We start from the raw sequence: 14,245 nt of genomic DNA, 5'->3' as shown, positions 1-14,245 counted from the left end.
TCACTTGTCACCTGTCCCTATCACACTATCAAGTGTCTTTCCAGATGTTGATTGGTGTGTTAAAGGCCACTTTTGTTCCAACAAATTTAAGAATAACTTTTGTTTGGAGGTGAATTATGAACCATTACCTTCTAAGGTGTTTCTCCTGCCATCCCCTCCAATGATTACTTCAAACTCATACTCAGACACTGGATGGGTTTTGGGATGGACCAGTGCACGCCAACCTATTCCTGTAGATAAACTCCAAGTTAGTGACAATATAAATGGCAATAATAACAGAAAAAAATTAAATAAAACCAGTTCTTACTATCAATAAATCCTTCAACACATGATCAGTCAAGAAACCCAGCAGGACAGCTACGCTGATGACAGGGCTATTCCTGAAGCAGCAATTCCATGTGAATCAGAGGTAAACATAGCCCTGCTGAAACTCCCCTAATTCCTTTAAGGGCCCCTACAAACTTCTCTACTGCCTATACAATTAATAAAAGGCCAAACTACAAGTAAGCTACAACTCCTGTGGTGATCAGAGAAGAGGTTTCACAGCGATACCAAATGCATTACAAGGATCATTCACCAATGTAAATACACTTAGTGAGTGCAAAGAAAGGAGTTGTTTTAAAATGTTATCAAAATGTTACATAATAGGCTTAAGTATTTTAGAAGCAATTACAATTTACCATGTCTTGGTCTATTTCTGTGCAGTCCTCCTGGTGACTTTGTTTCGTTCAGTAACTAATTTGGATTTGCCACTAGAAAAAGCAAATCCTACTAAAAATCCAAGCAAAATGGATTAATAACTATTCTTATTAATAGAGCACGAGGAAAGGACTTAACATCATAAGCAGAATTAAGGAGTGTATCCTGTGTATCCTACCACAACTCCCCCCTTCTCTACTGCCCATTTCAGTGCTACTTGCTTTCATTCTCCTGGTCCTCTGGAGGGTAAACGAGCCCCCGGAACTCCACGTTGACATGGATCTCTATTCCCAAGATCAAGGCAACCTTCAAAAGGATCAGCTGGAGCTGACGGATACCTGCAAGAAAAAAAAGCAGATTATAAAGAAATAGAAGGAAAAGAAAAGAGGCCAAGGGCCCATGTGTGTCTGTGTGACATTACTGATACCCTGACAAAGGCCAGCTGCCACTTTCTTCTTCCCCACGGAGTTCCCAGTGATTCATCCAGGCACCACAGGTGTGTGATTTCACAGCATGCTAAGAAAACTCTATACAGCTGAAAACCCAACCCTTTTCAAAGCATAAAAAGTAGTTTTTTAGTGTTTCAGTCCCCCAACCAGCAACAAGGGTAACAACCAGGACATGAGCTGCAGAAGAGGGAGAGCAGACAGCACTGGCAGGACTGCATTTGTCACAGATGGCAGAGAGCCACTGGATCAGCCTGGATGTAATACTGACTGCACCTCCATCCCAGCACCTCTGGGTTAGTGAGGGCATAGAAAGCTCCTCACCACCTCTTCAGGTAACTTTGGCAATGAGAATGAAAATTACAGTGTGCAAACTCAATAAATTTGAAGGAAAACACCTTACTGTCATATTTCAGACACTGAAATGAAAAAATCCTTCACCTAAACACTAAATTTTAGCCGTGCTGATACACAAAAACACCCCAAAATGCATAAAAACTGGAAGAATAAAAATGAAAATAGAGGGGAAAAGCAATCTGCAAGGCTGAAGTTACAAAGACAACTTCCAGTTTTACCATTTGTTGCCAAATTAAAAAAAAAAAGACAACAGACTGGAGGGCAACACCTGGTTGCACCTTGTACAGTCAATTTTGGGGAAGAAAAGAAAAATAACTCCTACTCCACCAAAGCATTCAGCTTTCAAAGATTTAACAGAATATAAAAATCATCAAGATTATTCTCAGTTTTAACACAAACATCTATTTAATCAAAACATATCTTCATCACTCTCCTTTACATTAACAAAGCCGAAACTGTTCCACCTTTCTCCAGAAATTCACAAGAATATTCAAAAGCATGCACTTATTTTTCTTTACAAGTTGCTCAAGAGAAACAGAACAATGCAGCAGCTGCAGGAATGTATCAGCAAAAAACAGAAAAATTACCCATTAAAAGAAAAAAAATGATTGAGCTTTAAGTGTACTTTTCAGTGTAGGAAGAAGCTATGCTTTAGGAATGTCTAAGAGATGACAGATAAACACTGCATATTTTAATCTCATGACCAGCCCAGAATGCACAATGCAAAAGTAACGCTGAAATACACCACAAAAATTTGAGAGCAGGGACTGTGTAGGCTGAATGTTCACCCTCGCCTTCCTCCCCCCAGGAAGAAGCAGTGCTGCTGTGCCCAGCCCTGCCTGTACTCACTGATATGGTCTATGGATCCTGCACAGAATTTGCCGTAGAACTTTTTGGCGCCGAGGCCGCGGAGGTCGTGGATGGTGAAGGGCCAGAGGTGCAGCACGTTGTTGCGGGAGAAGGCGTCCCTCTTCTCTATCACCACCACCTTGGCTCCCAGGAAGGACAGGTCGATGGCTGTGCGAAGGCCACAGGGTCCAGCCCCAATTATCAGACACTGCAAAACATCAGCACGGAGTGACTGCACAGTCCTTGGAGAAATGGGATTTCTGCAGCAGCTTCTGAGCATCCCACAGCTCTTAGGAAGAAGTGCTCTTTGTATGAAACATAAGCTGAAATCTCAGACCAGTCTGTTTCAACCTGCTAAGTTCTGCCATTGATAAGAAGAAACCACGACCTGAAATTTAAGTATTAAAGACTCAGAAAGCAGGCAAGTAAAACTGTGTGCTTGCAAGCCTTGCTCTAGGAAGAGCTGCCAAGTCATACTCTCCAAGTTACCTGGAGAACAGCAATATTTCTGAAGGCTTCTCCCTCCCACATTCCACCTTTTTTTTTCTTAAAAACAAAACAAAAAAAATCAAAACAATCCCCAAAAAAACAAAAACAAAACCACTGACAAGTTTTCCTCTCATCTTCCAAACACTGAGCTGGCCTTTCTTAAGAATATCTTCAGTAGTATTGCAACAGCTACAGCAGACAAACACAAGACATTAATGTTTTTATAAACACCATCATTTAGAGTAACAGAATAAAAGAGCAGCCAAGTCAGAGCACAATATTTTATGCCTTTGGTGGTGCTTTGGGGCTTCTATTACTGCAGCAAAGGACACTTCAGGGAAGTAGACATCATGTAAACAAAACCTTTGTGTGATCAGACAAATCTTTTCTCCAACCTAACCTTTGTCCTTCACCTTCCCTTATCTCTTTCCACTTTATTCACAAACACCATCAGATGCTAATAAACAACTTGAGAATGTAAAATACGTGCAATGTCTAGTGTTGAAGTACCTTCTGAGAACAGAATGATGCAGCAAAATACTCTCTGATTAAAAACCCAAGATAGTCAGGAGACACTTTTAACCCACAGAAACTGAGGTTCACAGAGAAAGTGTTGGTATGTGCAGTCACATAAATACAGTACACAGTCCATTTCTTCATTATTGCACTTTGATTTCTACTGAGTAAACCAGAGACCTTGTTGCAGAGGTGGCTGCTGCTGCTGCCACGTGATTCTCTCCCAGATCCTTATGGCTGCACAAGAAAGTGCTTTGAGAAACTCCTAATTATGCCAAAATTTAACTATAAGCCAGTGTTCTGATAAACAACCAATCCCAAAAAGCAAAACTTGGTGTTTAGTGGTCATCCCCATCTGACAATTTTTACAGGCTGCCACATTCTCACACTTCACCACTTACTCACTGGGGCACAAACTCTGCAGGCACCATGAAACTGCAAATGTAAAGCCTGAATGATGGGAAACCAATTACAGCAGTGATGACATAGCTATTGACATGCAAATTCCACGTAGGACTACAGAAGAAGATAAGGAGTCACATAAATCTGAGGGCAGAGATCCAAGTCTAGAGGAAAGGGAAGGGAATAATAACACTACTGCTTCTTTAGTGGCTTCAGGAACCTGAAAGCATTTGGGACAAAAGGCACACCCAACCTCTGAGCTAATAAATAACTAAATAAAATTGTATATTGAACAGGTAATCTTGAACAGGATCCTCAGTTAGATCTATATTCTTCCAATTTTAATATTGCTTTCTTTGTAGGCAAGTGTAATTTCCAAATACTCCCTTGTCTTTCTTTTCTAAAGCTTTTCAGAAAATTAGCTCAGCACATCATACTTTTTGAGGTAATAACTACAATCTTAAAAGAGCCTAGATTTCAATAAGCAAGAAGAACACACTGAATTGGGTGATTTTCATTCTTTGACAAATTTCCACATATAAAATATTTATGATGAAGTACACAACAGCAAAGGAATTGTACTAAAATCAGACTATTCAAACTCAGGTTTCATGAAATTATAAGCCAGTTGTCTGCAACTTTGTCACAGGAACTTAAAAGGTTTTTTCCCCTCTCTATCCTTCCTCCCTGCTCTCATAGTAGGATGTGGTTAAAAGCACTTAAGTTTTGATTACGATTCTAGTTATTCTGAATGTAAAATACTCAGACAAGTAATTTATGGTCAAAGCTGCCTTTTTTTAAATTCCATCACAAAATCATTAAATTATGTTGTTATAGAACATAAATTCTAAGCACAATTAAAAACAGAAAAGATTCTTTTCCAACTCTAATGCTTCTTCCAGCATCAGATATCTCATAAAAACCCACCTTCTGATACTCCCAGTCAGCAGTAACCCCATGACATGTGCCAAGTACAGCCAAATAAAGACAGCTACTGTTATTCTTGTTCCCTTTCCCCTCAGTGACTCCAAGCAATTGCTGCAATCCCCTGCAGTGAAGCTGTCTCACCCCTCAAAAACACTTCTTGCTCAAGATCTTTCAGAGAGATTATATTAAGTTTCCAGTAACAATGCCATGGTAATGGAACATCAAATGCAAACTGAAATGCTGTATTCTCTGTATAACCAATGGAGAGAGAGCACCATTTGTAACTATTTACATTTGAACAACCCATCACGTCCAAGACACTTTCATGACCTCTGATTATCTGAATTCTGGTTAGCCTGGATGCTGGCCATGTGCACAAACTGGCCAGCTCCAGGCACAGCACTTCATCCCTGAACAATTTTTAAACGGGCAATTAAGAGCCATCCCACAAAGTATGAAAGCTTCAGAACTGGTTTATGTTCAAGTGTACAGAAGCCAGGCTTCCTAAAGAAATTATTGACTTCTGTTCTGACATAGATAAAACCCTAATCTTTATTTTAAATTCTATCATCTCCACATGCCCACTTAAATCTCTGTACCTTTTAATCAGCAGTTAGCAAATTACATTAAACATTAGGAATATAAAGCCAAGTGAGTTAGGAAACATCAAATCACAGATGACTCAGTTTTCAAAAGGCCTCTGCTTTAAACAGTTATGATAACCTCTTAGGAGCAAAGTAAATTTAAACATTTAATGGCAGATACTATTTGGATAGGAAACAAGAAATTAATAGAAAATATAGGAAAAGATAAGAGGAATACATGGTGAAATTTGGTTTAAAAAATATGTTCACTGCAGTCATTGCCCAGTTCCATCACCATGGTCCTTCACACCAACACCAGCAAGTTCTGAGGTTTTTGTCTCATCATTCAAAGAGGGACAGTCCCACATGAGCCTCTCTCTTTATCTCACCACCACCCCACCACAGGCTGCTTCTACAATCACACTCTTGATCCCAGCTCTCCAATTTCATTCTCACTCTCTTTAACTTGGCTTTGCTATATGAAATAGGTTCAGATTTTGGAGGATACCAAATCCCTAGCAACCTCTACAGTCCAACTCCCAGGATGTTTTACTCCTTTTATCCACTTTATAACTGTACTTGAACAGAGGTTTTAAAGGCACTTGATTACACATATTTACTCAAAGCACACCCTTTTCTGATGACTTTTGAGCCTCGGTACTCCTCTGGGTCTCCAGTTATTCTTTCAGAGCACCATCTGAAGGACTCAATTTCTCTCAGTCCTCTCACTGCCAGCTTCCCAGGGGGATTCACTCATGATCTCGTGTGATCTTCCTCTATAAACTGTCTTTGCATCCCCTCAGAGACACTGGTTTAATCAGCTTTGTCAGAGCTGTCAAGTCACAAAACCTCAAGAGTTGGCTACTTTTTGGCCAAGCTAAAATCCCTACATTTCTGACATTTCCTTGTGGCTGCCTAGTTGTTAATTCAAGCTCAATAACACCAAATGGAGCTCTGATGTCCTTCTAAACTCAGCTCACCACTTCCCGTGGATATAAATGTCACACTCAATTTTCTGAATGCCTTTCATAGCTGAATGTCACCCTCCACTCACATCTGGTTTTTGTATGCTCTCACAATCAAGCACCATCCACTTATCTGCCTATAAAATCTCAGCTCTAATGTTTCCCTCAATTATTGAACCAACCTTTTCCACAGCGTTAACAAATACCGTCAGAGCCTAGATGCAAAAATCACTCTTAGAGTCTATTATTCAAATAAGTTTAAAACCTCTACATCTTGCTCCTTCCATCTCTTTGTCCTAAAAGCATAAACCACTTCTCTTCATTTCACAGATGTAAACACATTAGTTCAGTTCAACCCATTATGTGTAATGTAAATGTAATGTAATGTAAAATCATTCAAAGTAAGAGCAATTCCTGAATCTAATGAATGCACAAGGTGATCAGTTTTGCAGAAAATTTAGAGTTTGTCTCCATGATGCTCATAGCACTTGGAAGACTTATTCCTAAGCATACACAAAACCTATTACATTCATCTTCTGGTAAATCCTTCCTTTCTTATCTTATGTTACCTGAAAAATGAAAACTTTAACAGTGGTTGGATTTTTGGGGTGTTGAAGCTGCTGCCCACTGTGACCATCAACAATGCACAATTGTTTGGTTTTCAGAGTTTACAAACTGTTACTACAGTAATTCATTATAAATGCCTCCATCCTTAAGAAAATGGCCACTGGAAAGTGAAACAAGAAAAACAACTAAGAAACTAATATAACTTTCTAATATCCAGCTGGGGGAAACTATAAGTCCACCAATCTGAAATTGCATTCTCTAAACAAGATATATTCTCCCTCAATTCTATACTGAGGAATTAATCATTAACTTTGCCAATTAAAGTACTTCCTTCTCTCAAAAGGTGACTATCCAAGAGAAGGAGTGGCATCTGTTGTGCTCAATGAAGGAGGACAGAATCCTGTTCTGATTTTATCCTATTCTGCACTATTTGTCTATTTTGGAAAAAAAAAAGTGCTTGATTATTTACCAACCTATTCTATTCACATTTCAATAAATGATATAAAGAACTGCTTTCAAACTGCACTCTCCAAGGGGAGCAGCACATAAACACCAGCTCACAGTAATTCAGATTTAAAAAATAGTAAAATGCTGTGTGTGTGTGTGTAAAAGCAGGAATTCCTGCAATAAATATCACACATACCAACCTTTTGAAAAGAATTGGTATGAGTTTCCACAGCATACTTTTTTCTTTGAACCTAGAATAAAATTGATCACGTTCTAAATAATGGGAAACAGTCTGTTTTGCCAAATTGGCAGAAAAGTTCAGATTTCTTAAGAGTCATGAGATTTTTTAAATTGCGACTGGAAATTTCCAAACATGCATAGTTTGGATCCTAGAATCCAACAGCACACATTCCTGTTACTGTCAAAATGCAAAAAGGAGTCGACCAAGATTAAAGGTTTACCAATTAAGACTTTCCAAGGCATCTATCTATAGGACCCATGCCACAAAAACTTACAATGCAAGAACTTGCTGGCTGCTCCTCCTGAATAAAATACAAACATTCAGGTGGGCAGTCACATCGGGTGGTGACAAAAGGAATTTCTGATTGCTGATCAAATGCTAAAATTGTGAGAACATTGCTGGAACTTCCCTGGCTTACACCAGGCAATATTTTCCTACATCCACACCTTTTCAGTGTGTATTCCAGAGGGATTGGGTAATAGCTGCCTAGCCCATGGTGACTGAACTCTTACCTTGGTGTTGGCGCATGCTTTCCCCTTCTTGTAGTCCTTGTGGCTGCCTCTTTTATCCAATTTGGCCCACAAGGCTTTGGCTTTCCAGTAATTGAGCTTGGACTTGAGTTTGTGATAGAAGGAACGATAGTCCTTGGGCTTTAGCTCCAGGTAGTCACAGAGCTCCTGGAAAGCCTTGAGAGTCCCCTTGCAGGTGGAAGCCTGGACAAATCTGTCAAAGAGAACATGAGCCTGGTTCACCTTCTCGTTTTTACTTTCCTCCATGCTTCACACGTGGCAGCTGCCCAGGGGGGCAGCTGTGCTCTTCCAGTCTGCCAGATTTCCTGATGTTGTTCTGCTGAGCCACTTTCACCTCTGCCTTACAAGCATTATTAACCTATAAAACAAAAAGAAGAAAGAGCAAGTTCAGTTACTCTTTTTCATTCCAAAACTTTGTCTAAGCCTGCTGAACTGAGAGCCCAGATTCCCAGTCAGTCCTCAGCTGATTGGTATCCCAAGGATTTCTACCCAGGCTGACTGAAGAGGAGGCTTCCAGAGTTCAGTGAGCCTCACTGCAGACAGCAGCACAACTCACATCTCTGTTAAATCACAGAATATTTTAACCTGAGCCAGTGCCTTGGAATGAGTTTTCCCAGCTCATTTATCCAAACTCATTCTGCATGAAGAGCAGGGGAAGTTCCAAGTAAACAGGCAGATGTTACATGGTGTCTGCAAGAGGGCAGAGGCTGTGAAACAGAACAGGCAGACCCTACCATGTTGCAGTTACTGTGTAACACCACAGCAACAGTTATGGGCTGGTGCTAAAAACACTACTGCCACAGAACACTTCAAGAGTCTGTACTCCATCAGTAAAACAAGCTTTTGTGCCTTCATTCTAAAAAGACACATGTCTTTGGTCATGATAAATAGAGATAAGAGGATGGCATAGCAGAAGCTGATATAGAGTCCTTGCCAAGACTGGTTTTTGCACAGTGATGCTTACTGTGATCTTAAAAATAAGTTAAACCTGCTAATAGCAATCAATTTTTTGGACACATTAGTCAAGGCTGTAAAAGGAAGCCTGTACGTGTTGCATAAAGCAGTATAAACATTTCCCTTACCTAAAGCCTACACACATCATTCTGTCCATAAATGAGCAGCATAAGAGTGAAACATGGCTGGTGCATGAGCCTTCTAAGATCCCATACTAATTCCCACATTTTGTATTTTTCAGCTTCTTTTGATATGCAGGTCCATACAAAATTTTAGATGGTAGCTGGGGTCTACTTTAACCTGCTGGGGCAGAGCTGCTGTCATGAGCTCTGCTGCTCATTTCTGGGATGCCTCAGAAGCAGGCTGCAGACCTACAGAATTGTTTGGATCATGCTCAAAGCACAGGTGTCTGCTCTTCCTCGCTCTCTTTTATATAGAATAAACCTTTTTCTTTCTTTTATAGATAACACTAAGTATACTCTAAATTACCCTTCTTGTTGAGAAAGAATAGTTCTGCTTGCCTTCAGATATGAAGGCAGCATAGGAACACATGCACAAACTATGGAAGTGAAAGCACTTTCAAGGTGCTTTTTGCCCTTTTTTTTTTTTTTTTTTTTTTTTTTTTTTTTTTTTTGCAAAGGGTATTAAGGGAAAAAGGGAAATATGTGGACTTGGATAAAACTTTTTAGATTCTCACCAGCTCTTTTTCCTGCTTCCAGCAGACAGGAAGCCAAGCCAAACATTACAGCTCATGTCTCTTCCCCTCCCACATGACAGCTCTCCAGTAGTTTATTTGGGCACTCCTGCTTTTCAGCCTAACATGGTATTTATTGTTTATGTTTAGAAACAGCAAAGGAGTCCTGGAAACCTTTACATACACCCACAAGCTGGTAGTTTTGAAAAATAAAAGTTCCTACAGAAGTCAAAGTACAACAGTGGGTTATAGTGCAGAATGCAATTCTAACTTTATTAGGACAACCACCTTAGAGGACTCAGTACCCATGAAGCTGTTTTTCTAACTGGCTGATAGTGATGCCCATGTCCATATCAGTGCTGCTCACTAAGCAAACTGGAACTGCTTTCCTTAAAGGTCACCAAGTTCCAATGCCCCTGCCATAGGCAGGGACACCTCCCACTAGACCAGGTTGTTCAAAGCTCCATCTAATTTGGTCTTGAGCACTTCCAGGGATGGGGCATCCACAGCTTGTCTGGGCAACCTGTGCCAGTGTCTCAGTGTCCTCACAGCAAAGAGCTTCTTCCCAATATCCAATCTAAACCTGCCCTATAACAGTTTGAAAGCATTTCCTTTCTCCTGTCATTCATATCCTTGTTAAAATTCCCTCTTTACCTCTCTTCTGGCCCAACCAGGTACTGAAGTTTTGTGCCTCCTCTTTTGTTCTCAAGAAGAATATAATGGACTCCAACAAAGCACCTCTAACGATGAAGGAGTCATTTCAGTGTCTCTCTGTCATACAGACACAATAAAATACCTACAGCCTCAAGTCATATGCCTCATTAATCAGCACAGCATTCCAAGCTGAATACTCTGATGTTCCCTCCACTTCGTGCACCCCCACTCTGCTACCCAAACACCCACTTTACACCAGTGCTTTGGATGACTGAGACTTCTTCAGAAAAAGCAATACAAGTTACATGACCTAAATTAAGTAGAGTCACAATACAGGTCTGTTAGCCCACATTGCACTTCTGATATATCCAGATGTAAGGACAGCATAGGGATCATTTCTTACTTTTGCTTCTCCCACAGCTTTTCACCAAGGAAGTGAAGCAGCATTGGTTTTGCACTGCTTAAAGACCCCAAAATTAAAACCCAACCTCTTATTGTCACATTTTATGACAGTACAAGCTGGGCAAATAATTTGGCTATAAATAAGAAAACCAGCTGGCCCCTGGGTTGAAAGAAAGGATTCTCAACCAACTCTGTTCCATCCTAAGTTGCACACATCTCACAGGTCCAGGAGCTGGGTGGTGTCAAGGAACAGACCAATAACTGGGTTTTTCAAACCCCCTTTATAAACAAGGCTTCATACAATAAACTTGTTCTTTTGCCACATGGACATTGGGGTGTGTGTTGTCTCCCTGTCCTGACTACCAACCCCACAAAACACGAGGATGTTAAACATAATATCCTTTCACTCTAGGAACTTACTGCTGTGTCTGAGGTTTGCTAAGCCAGCAGCCAAACCTGGAACAAACAGGTCATTTGAGCCAGCACATTCCAAGGGGTACCTCAGCACAGCAGCTCTGCCCAAATCCCATTTCACAGCCTGGGAAATCAGTTATGCCCACGGGTGAAACACCGAGGCTTCAGTCACCACATTAGGTCACTCCCTAGAACTCTGCATTCCTGATGTAAACACCCTGAGCCCTTGGAACCCAAAAGCAAGACGTCAGAGAACATGGAAATTACAGGAGGAAAGCAAGGGCAGGCAAGAATTATTTGCTAGGTTTCCAGGGTACTGGTGTGCCTCGCTGGCTGTTCTGCAAGCCTGCAGTATCCTGCATGTTTTGTCTCGAGGCAGCTGATTGCTGACTCAGATGCTCTGTGAATTCCTTGGCTTGGGAGCTGGGCGAGAAAGACAAAGCCCGTGGAAAAACGCATGCAAGAACAGTGTTCACGTTGCTATTTACAATAATAGCGGGAGGTTGTCACTGACTCATGGCTCCAAGTACCCTCAGGATCTCCAGTGCTTGCCCAGGACAAAAGAAACCAAAGGAAAACACAGAGATGCAGGCAGTGAATAATTCCAGGTGGTGGTTCCTTCCCACAGTCACACAGATGCAGGAATATGAATATTTTATCAAATGCATAGACGAGAAAGAAAGCCCAGTGCCCTACTTCTGCCAAAGGCAAGAGATAAGAGGAGATTTTCAAATACTACACATAATGAATTTGGTTGTACAAATTGAAGTTCTGCAGCAAGTGTTGCAAATGCAGGGCTTATATATTCCAGGCAAATAAAGCCCCATTACACAAGTCACCACCCCCTCTACATTTCCATCCTAATTTTGTTCAAAGTGTTCATTCAAGCAACGACTTGAGCCCAGGAAAAAAATAAAATACTATTGGAATGTATTTTTCAGCCATCTCTTTTTTCCCCCATCAGAAATTATTGAGTTAATTCCATCTACATTCACAGCTTGTTCTCTCCACCCTAAATGAGGAGTGAATAAAACATTTGCCAAAGTAACTGCCCAGCTGCACTTCAGAATGCTGAGCTTCTCTGAGCACCATGTAAGTGCTTCCTTACATTTGAATTATTTCACAGCCAGGCCAACACCACAGATGCACCCTTGACAGACAAACCTCTGAGAAGTCAGGCATCAAGAAGAAGCAGTAATACCATATGGAATTTGAAAGCAAACTGGTCCATGATCATAAAACTACTGTCCAGCAACATTCCCTATGCCCTTGCCTCCCTTTCCTGGCTCCTCCTGTAGCTTGTGCCTAAGCAAGGCTCAGTAACAAGCTCTGCAAACTCTGAATTACTGCAGTACTCAGGCAGCCAGGACACACTTGCAACTTGGCTAGCAAAAGCCTAAGCACAGATTACAGTTAAGCTCATGCTACAGACAGTGGGGACACCTATTTTTGTCTCTCTCCTCCACCCAGCATCCAGTTTTCTTGTAGGAAACCAATTACCTTTGAGACTCCTATTCCTCGTTGAATCTGGATGAAATTGTTCAAAAGTTATTAAGGATGAACTGAAAAGCAGATGAACAAATGGCTCAATCCCATAAGCCTCTCCTCTTTAGGAAGCCAAACACACACAAAAAAAAATCTTTATTCCAACAAATGAAAAAGCTCTGTTTTAATTTCTAAGATTTACATTCTTTTACTTTCAGCTAAAACTGAAAAAATGGATTTTCGACAATATGTTCATGACTTTCTAAGTGATTACAATACCAAAAAGTGCAGCTTTAGGGCAGTGGTAAGACTGTGGAACAGATGGCAAAAAGAGGACAATTTTGACAAGAAAAGCTAAAGCCAAAACTGGCAACTATTTTAGCTCCATGTAACGCAGACCAAGAATGGGAAAGCAGGAGGACAAAGGCGTGGCTGCCATTGTTTGCAGCTTCCCTTTTAACCAGATGGAAAAGGGGCACGTCAGCCCTGTCCACAGCACGTCTTAAATGGGATTTAGATCTGCTCCTGTTCATAACATTCAAGACTCAAGTAAATAAGCTGTCAAAAAAACTGTGCTTTAATATATCTATGAAACTTGATCTGGTCACTTCTGCCCACCACACTGGAGAGAGTCTTTTGGGTCTCCACCTCTTTCCTCCCTACCCTCCCTCCCAAGCTAGGCCAAAAGTGGGAGAAAGAGAAACCAAGCATGAACTTGACTGCAAATACCAGAACCTGTTCTTAGCACATACATAAACAGTTCATAGAATGCTCATGTCAAGAAAAACTCAACCCAGTACTCACTTGGGAAGAAATGCTAATTACACACAAGAACATGGAAACATACAAATAGAGAAGCAGTTATAGAAAATATTTTGGTACAGAAGGAAAAATGTGTACATTGCTTATTACTAACCATTTCTTCAATGCCACAACACAACAACTGAAAGCATTTGACCTACAAAAAACAACCTTTTCTCTATGAGAACTCAAAAAGCATACCTTGCTGCTGCTGTCATACACAACTCTTTGATCATAGCACTCCCTACACTGAATGAACACTAAGAAAGAGACCAAGAAACAGATCAATGCTTTTCTTTGGAAGAGAAAAAACAAAAGTAAATTATATCAAGGAAGAGGTAGCTGTTCCCTCAGAGGATGATAAGGGAACAACAGTAGGACACCTGGATAGGTGTCATTCTCACACCACGATGTAACAGAGCAACACAGTTGAATTCCTTTATCTGAAGTGCTTTGAAGCTGTTCCTGATGTTACATTTCAACATAGAAATGCATCTCTGTAGTTAGTTCCCACCCAGTTTTACAAGCTGGATTTCCCCAGAGCTCCGCAAACACTATGTAATAACCCTTGGAAAGTGCCTATTTAAAAAAAAAAACAAAACAAAAGGAAGACTCCTAAAATTACCAGAATGATATTTTCACAAGACTTTATTTCTATTACTTCAAATAAGGATAAAACAAATTTGTTGTCTTAGCACAGCAAGGTATATCAGCTTTTGACATCATACAGGACACGGACCCCTTCATTTTTCCAAGCTAAAATGCTGTGTATGTCACAAGAAAGAGCAGAAACACCAGCTTTGAGAAAAGCTTTACTGACCA

At 40.6% G+C, this 14,245-nt stretch overlaps 1 protein-coding gene across 22 annotated transcripts in view; it reads right to left on the bottom strand.

Annotated features, from left to right (window-relative positions):
• Positions 1-14,245, bottom strand: part of MICAL3 (microtubule associated monooxygenase, calponin and LIM domain containing 3) — a 173,086-nt gene that overhangs the window by 97,919 nt on the left and 60,922 nt on the right. For all 22 annotated transcript variants that reach the window (XM_063153805.1, XM_063153804.1, XM_063153813.1 and 19 more), the window contains exons 2-5: positions 8,002-8,377; positions 2,352-2,559; positions 921-1,037; positions 129-230 (exon numbers count right to left, since the gene is read on the bottom strand). In XM_063153805.1, the coding sequence (XP_063009875.1) occupies positions 129-230; positions 921-1,037; positions 2,352-2,559; positions 8,002-8,265 (691 nt within the window). In that variant the 5' untranslated portion in view covers positions 8,266-8,377. The remainder of the gene's footprint in view (positions 1-128; positions 231-920; positions 1,038-2,351; positions 2,560-8,001; positions 8,378-14,245) is intronic.

Source organism: Melospiza melodia, chromosome 4, assembly GCF_035770615.1.
Source record: "Melospiza melodia melodia isolate bMelMel2 chromosome 4, bMelMel2.pri, whole genome shotgun sequence".
In the NCBI taxonomy this organism is placed as follows: domain Eukaryota; kingdom Metazoa; phylum Chordata; class Aves; order Passeriformes; family Passerellidae; genus Melospiza; species Melospiza melodia.
Note: the sequence above shows the minus strand (reverse complement) of the source record. Positions and strands in the feature narration are given on the sequence as shown.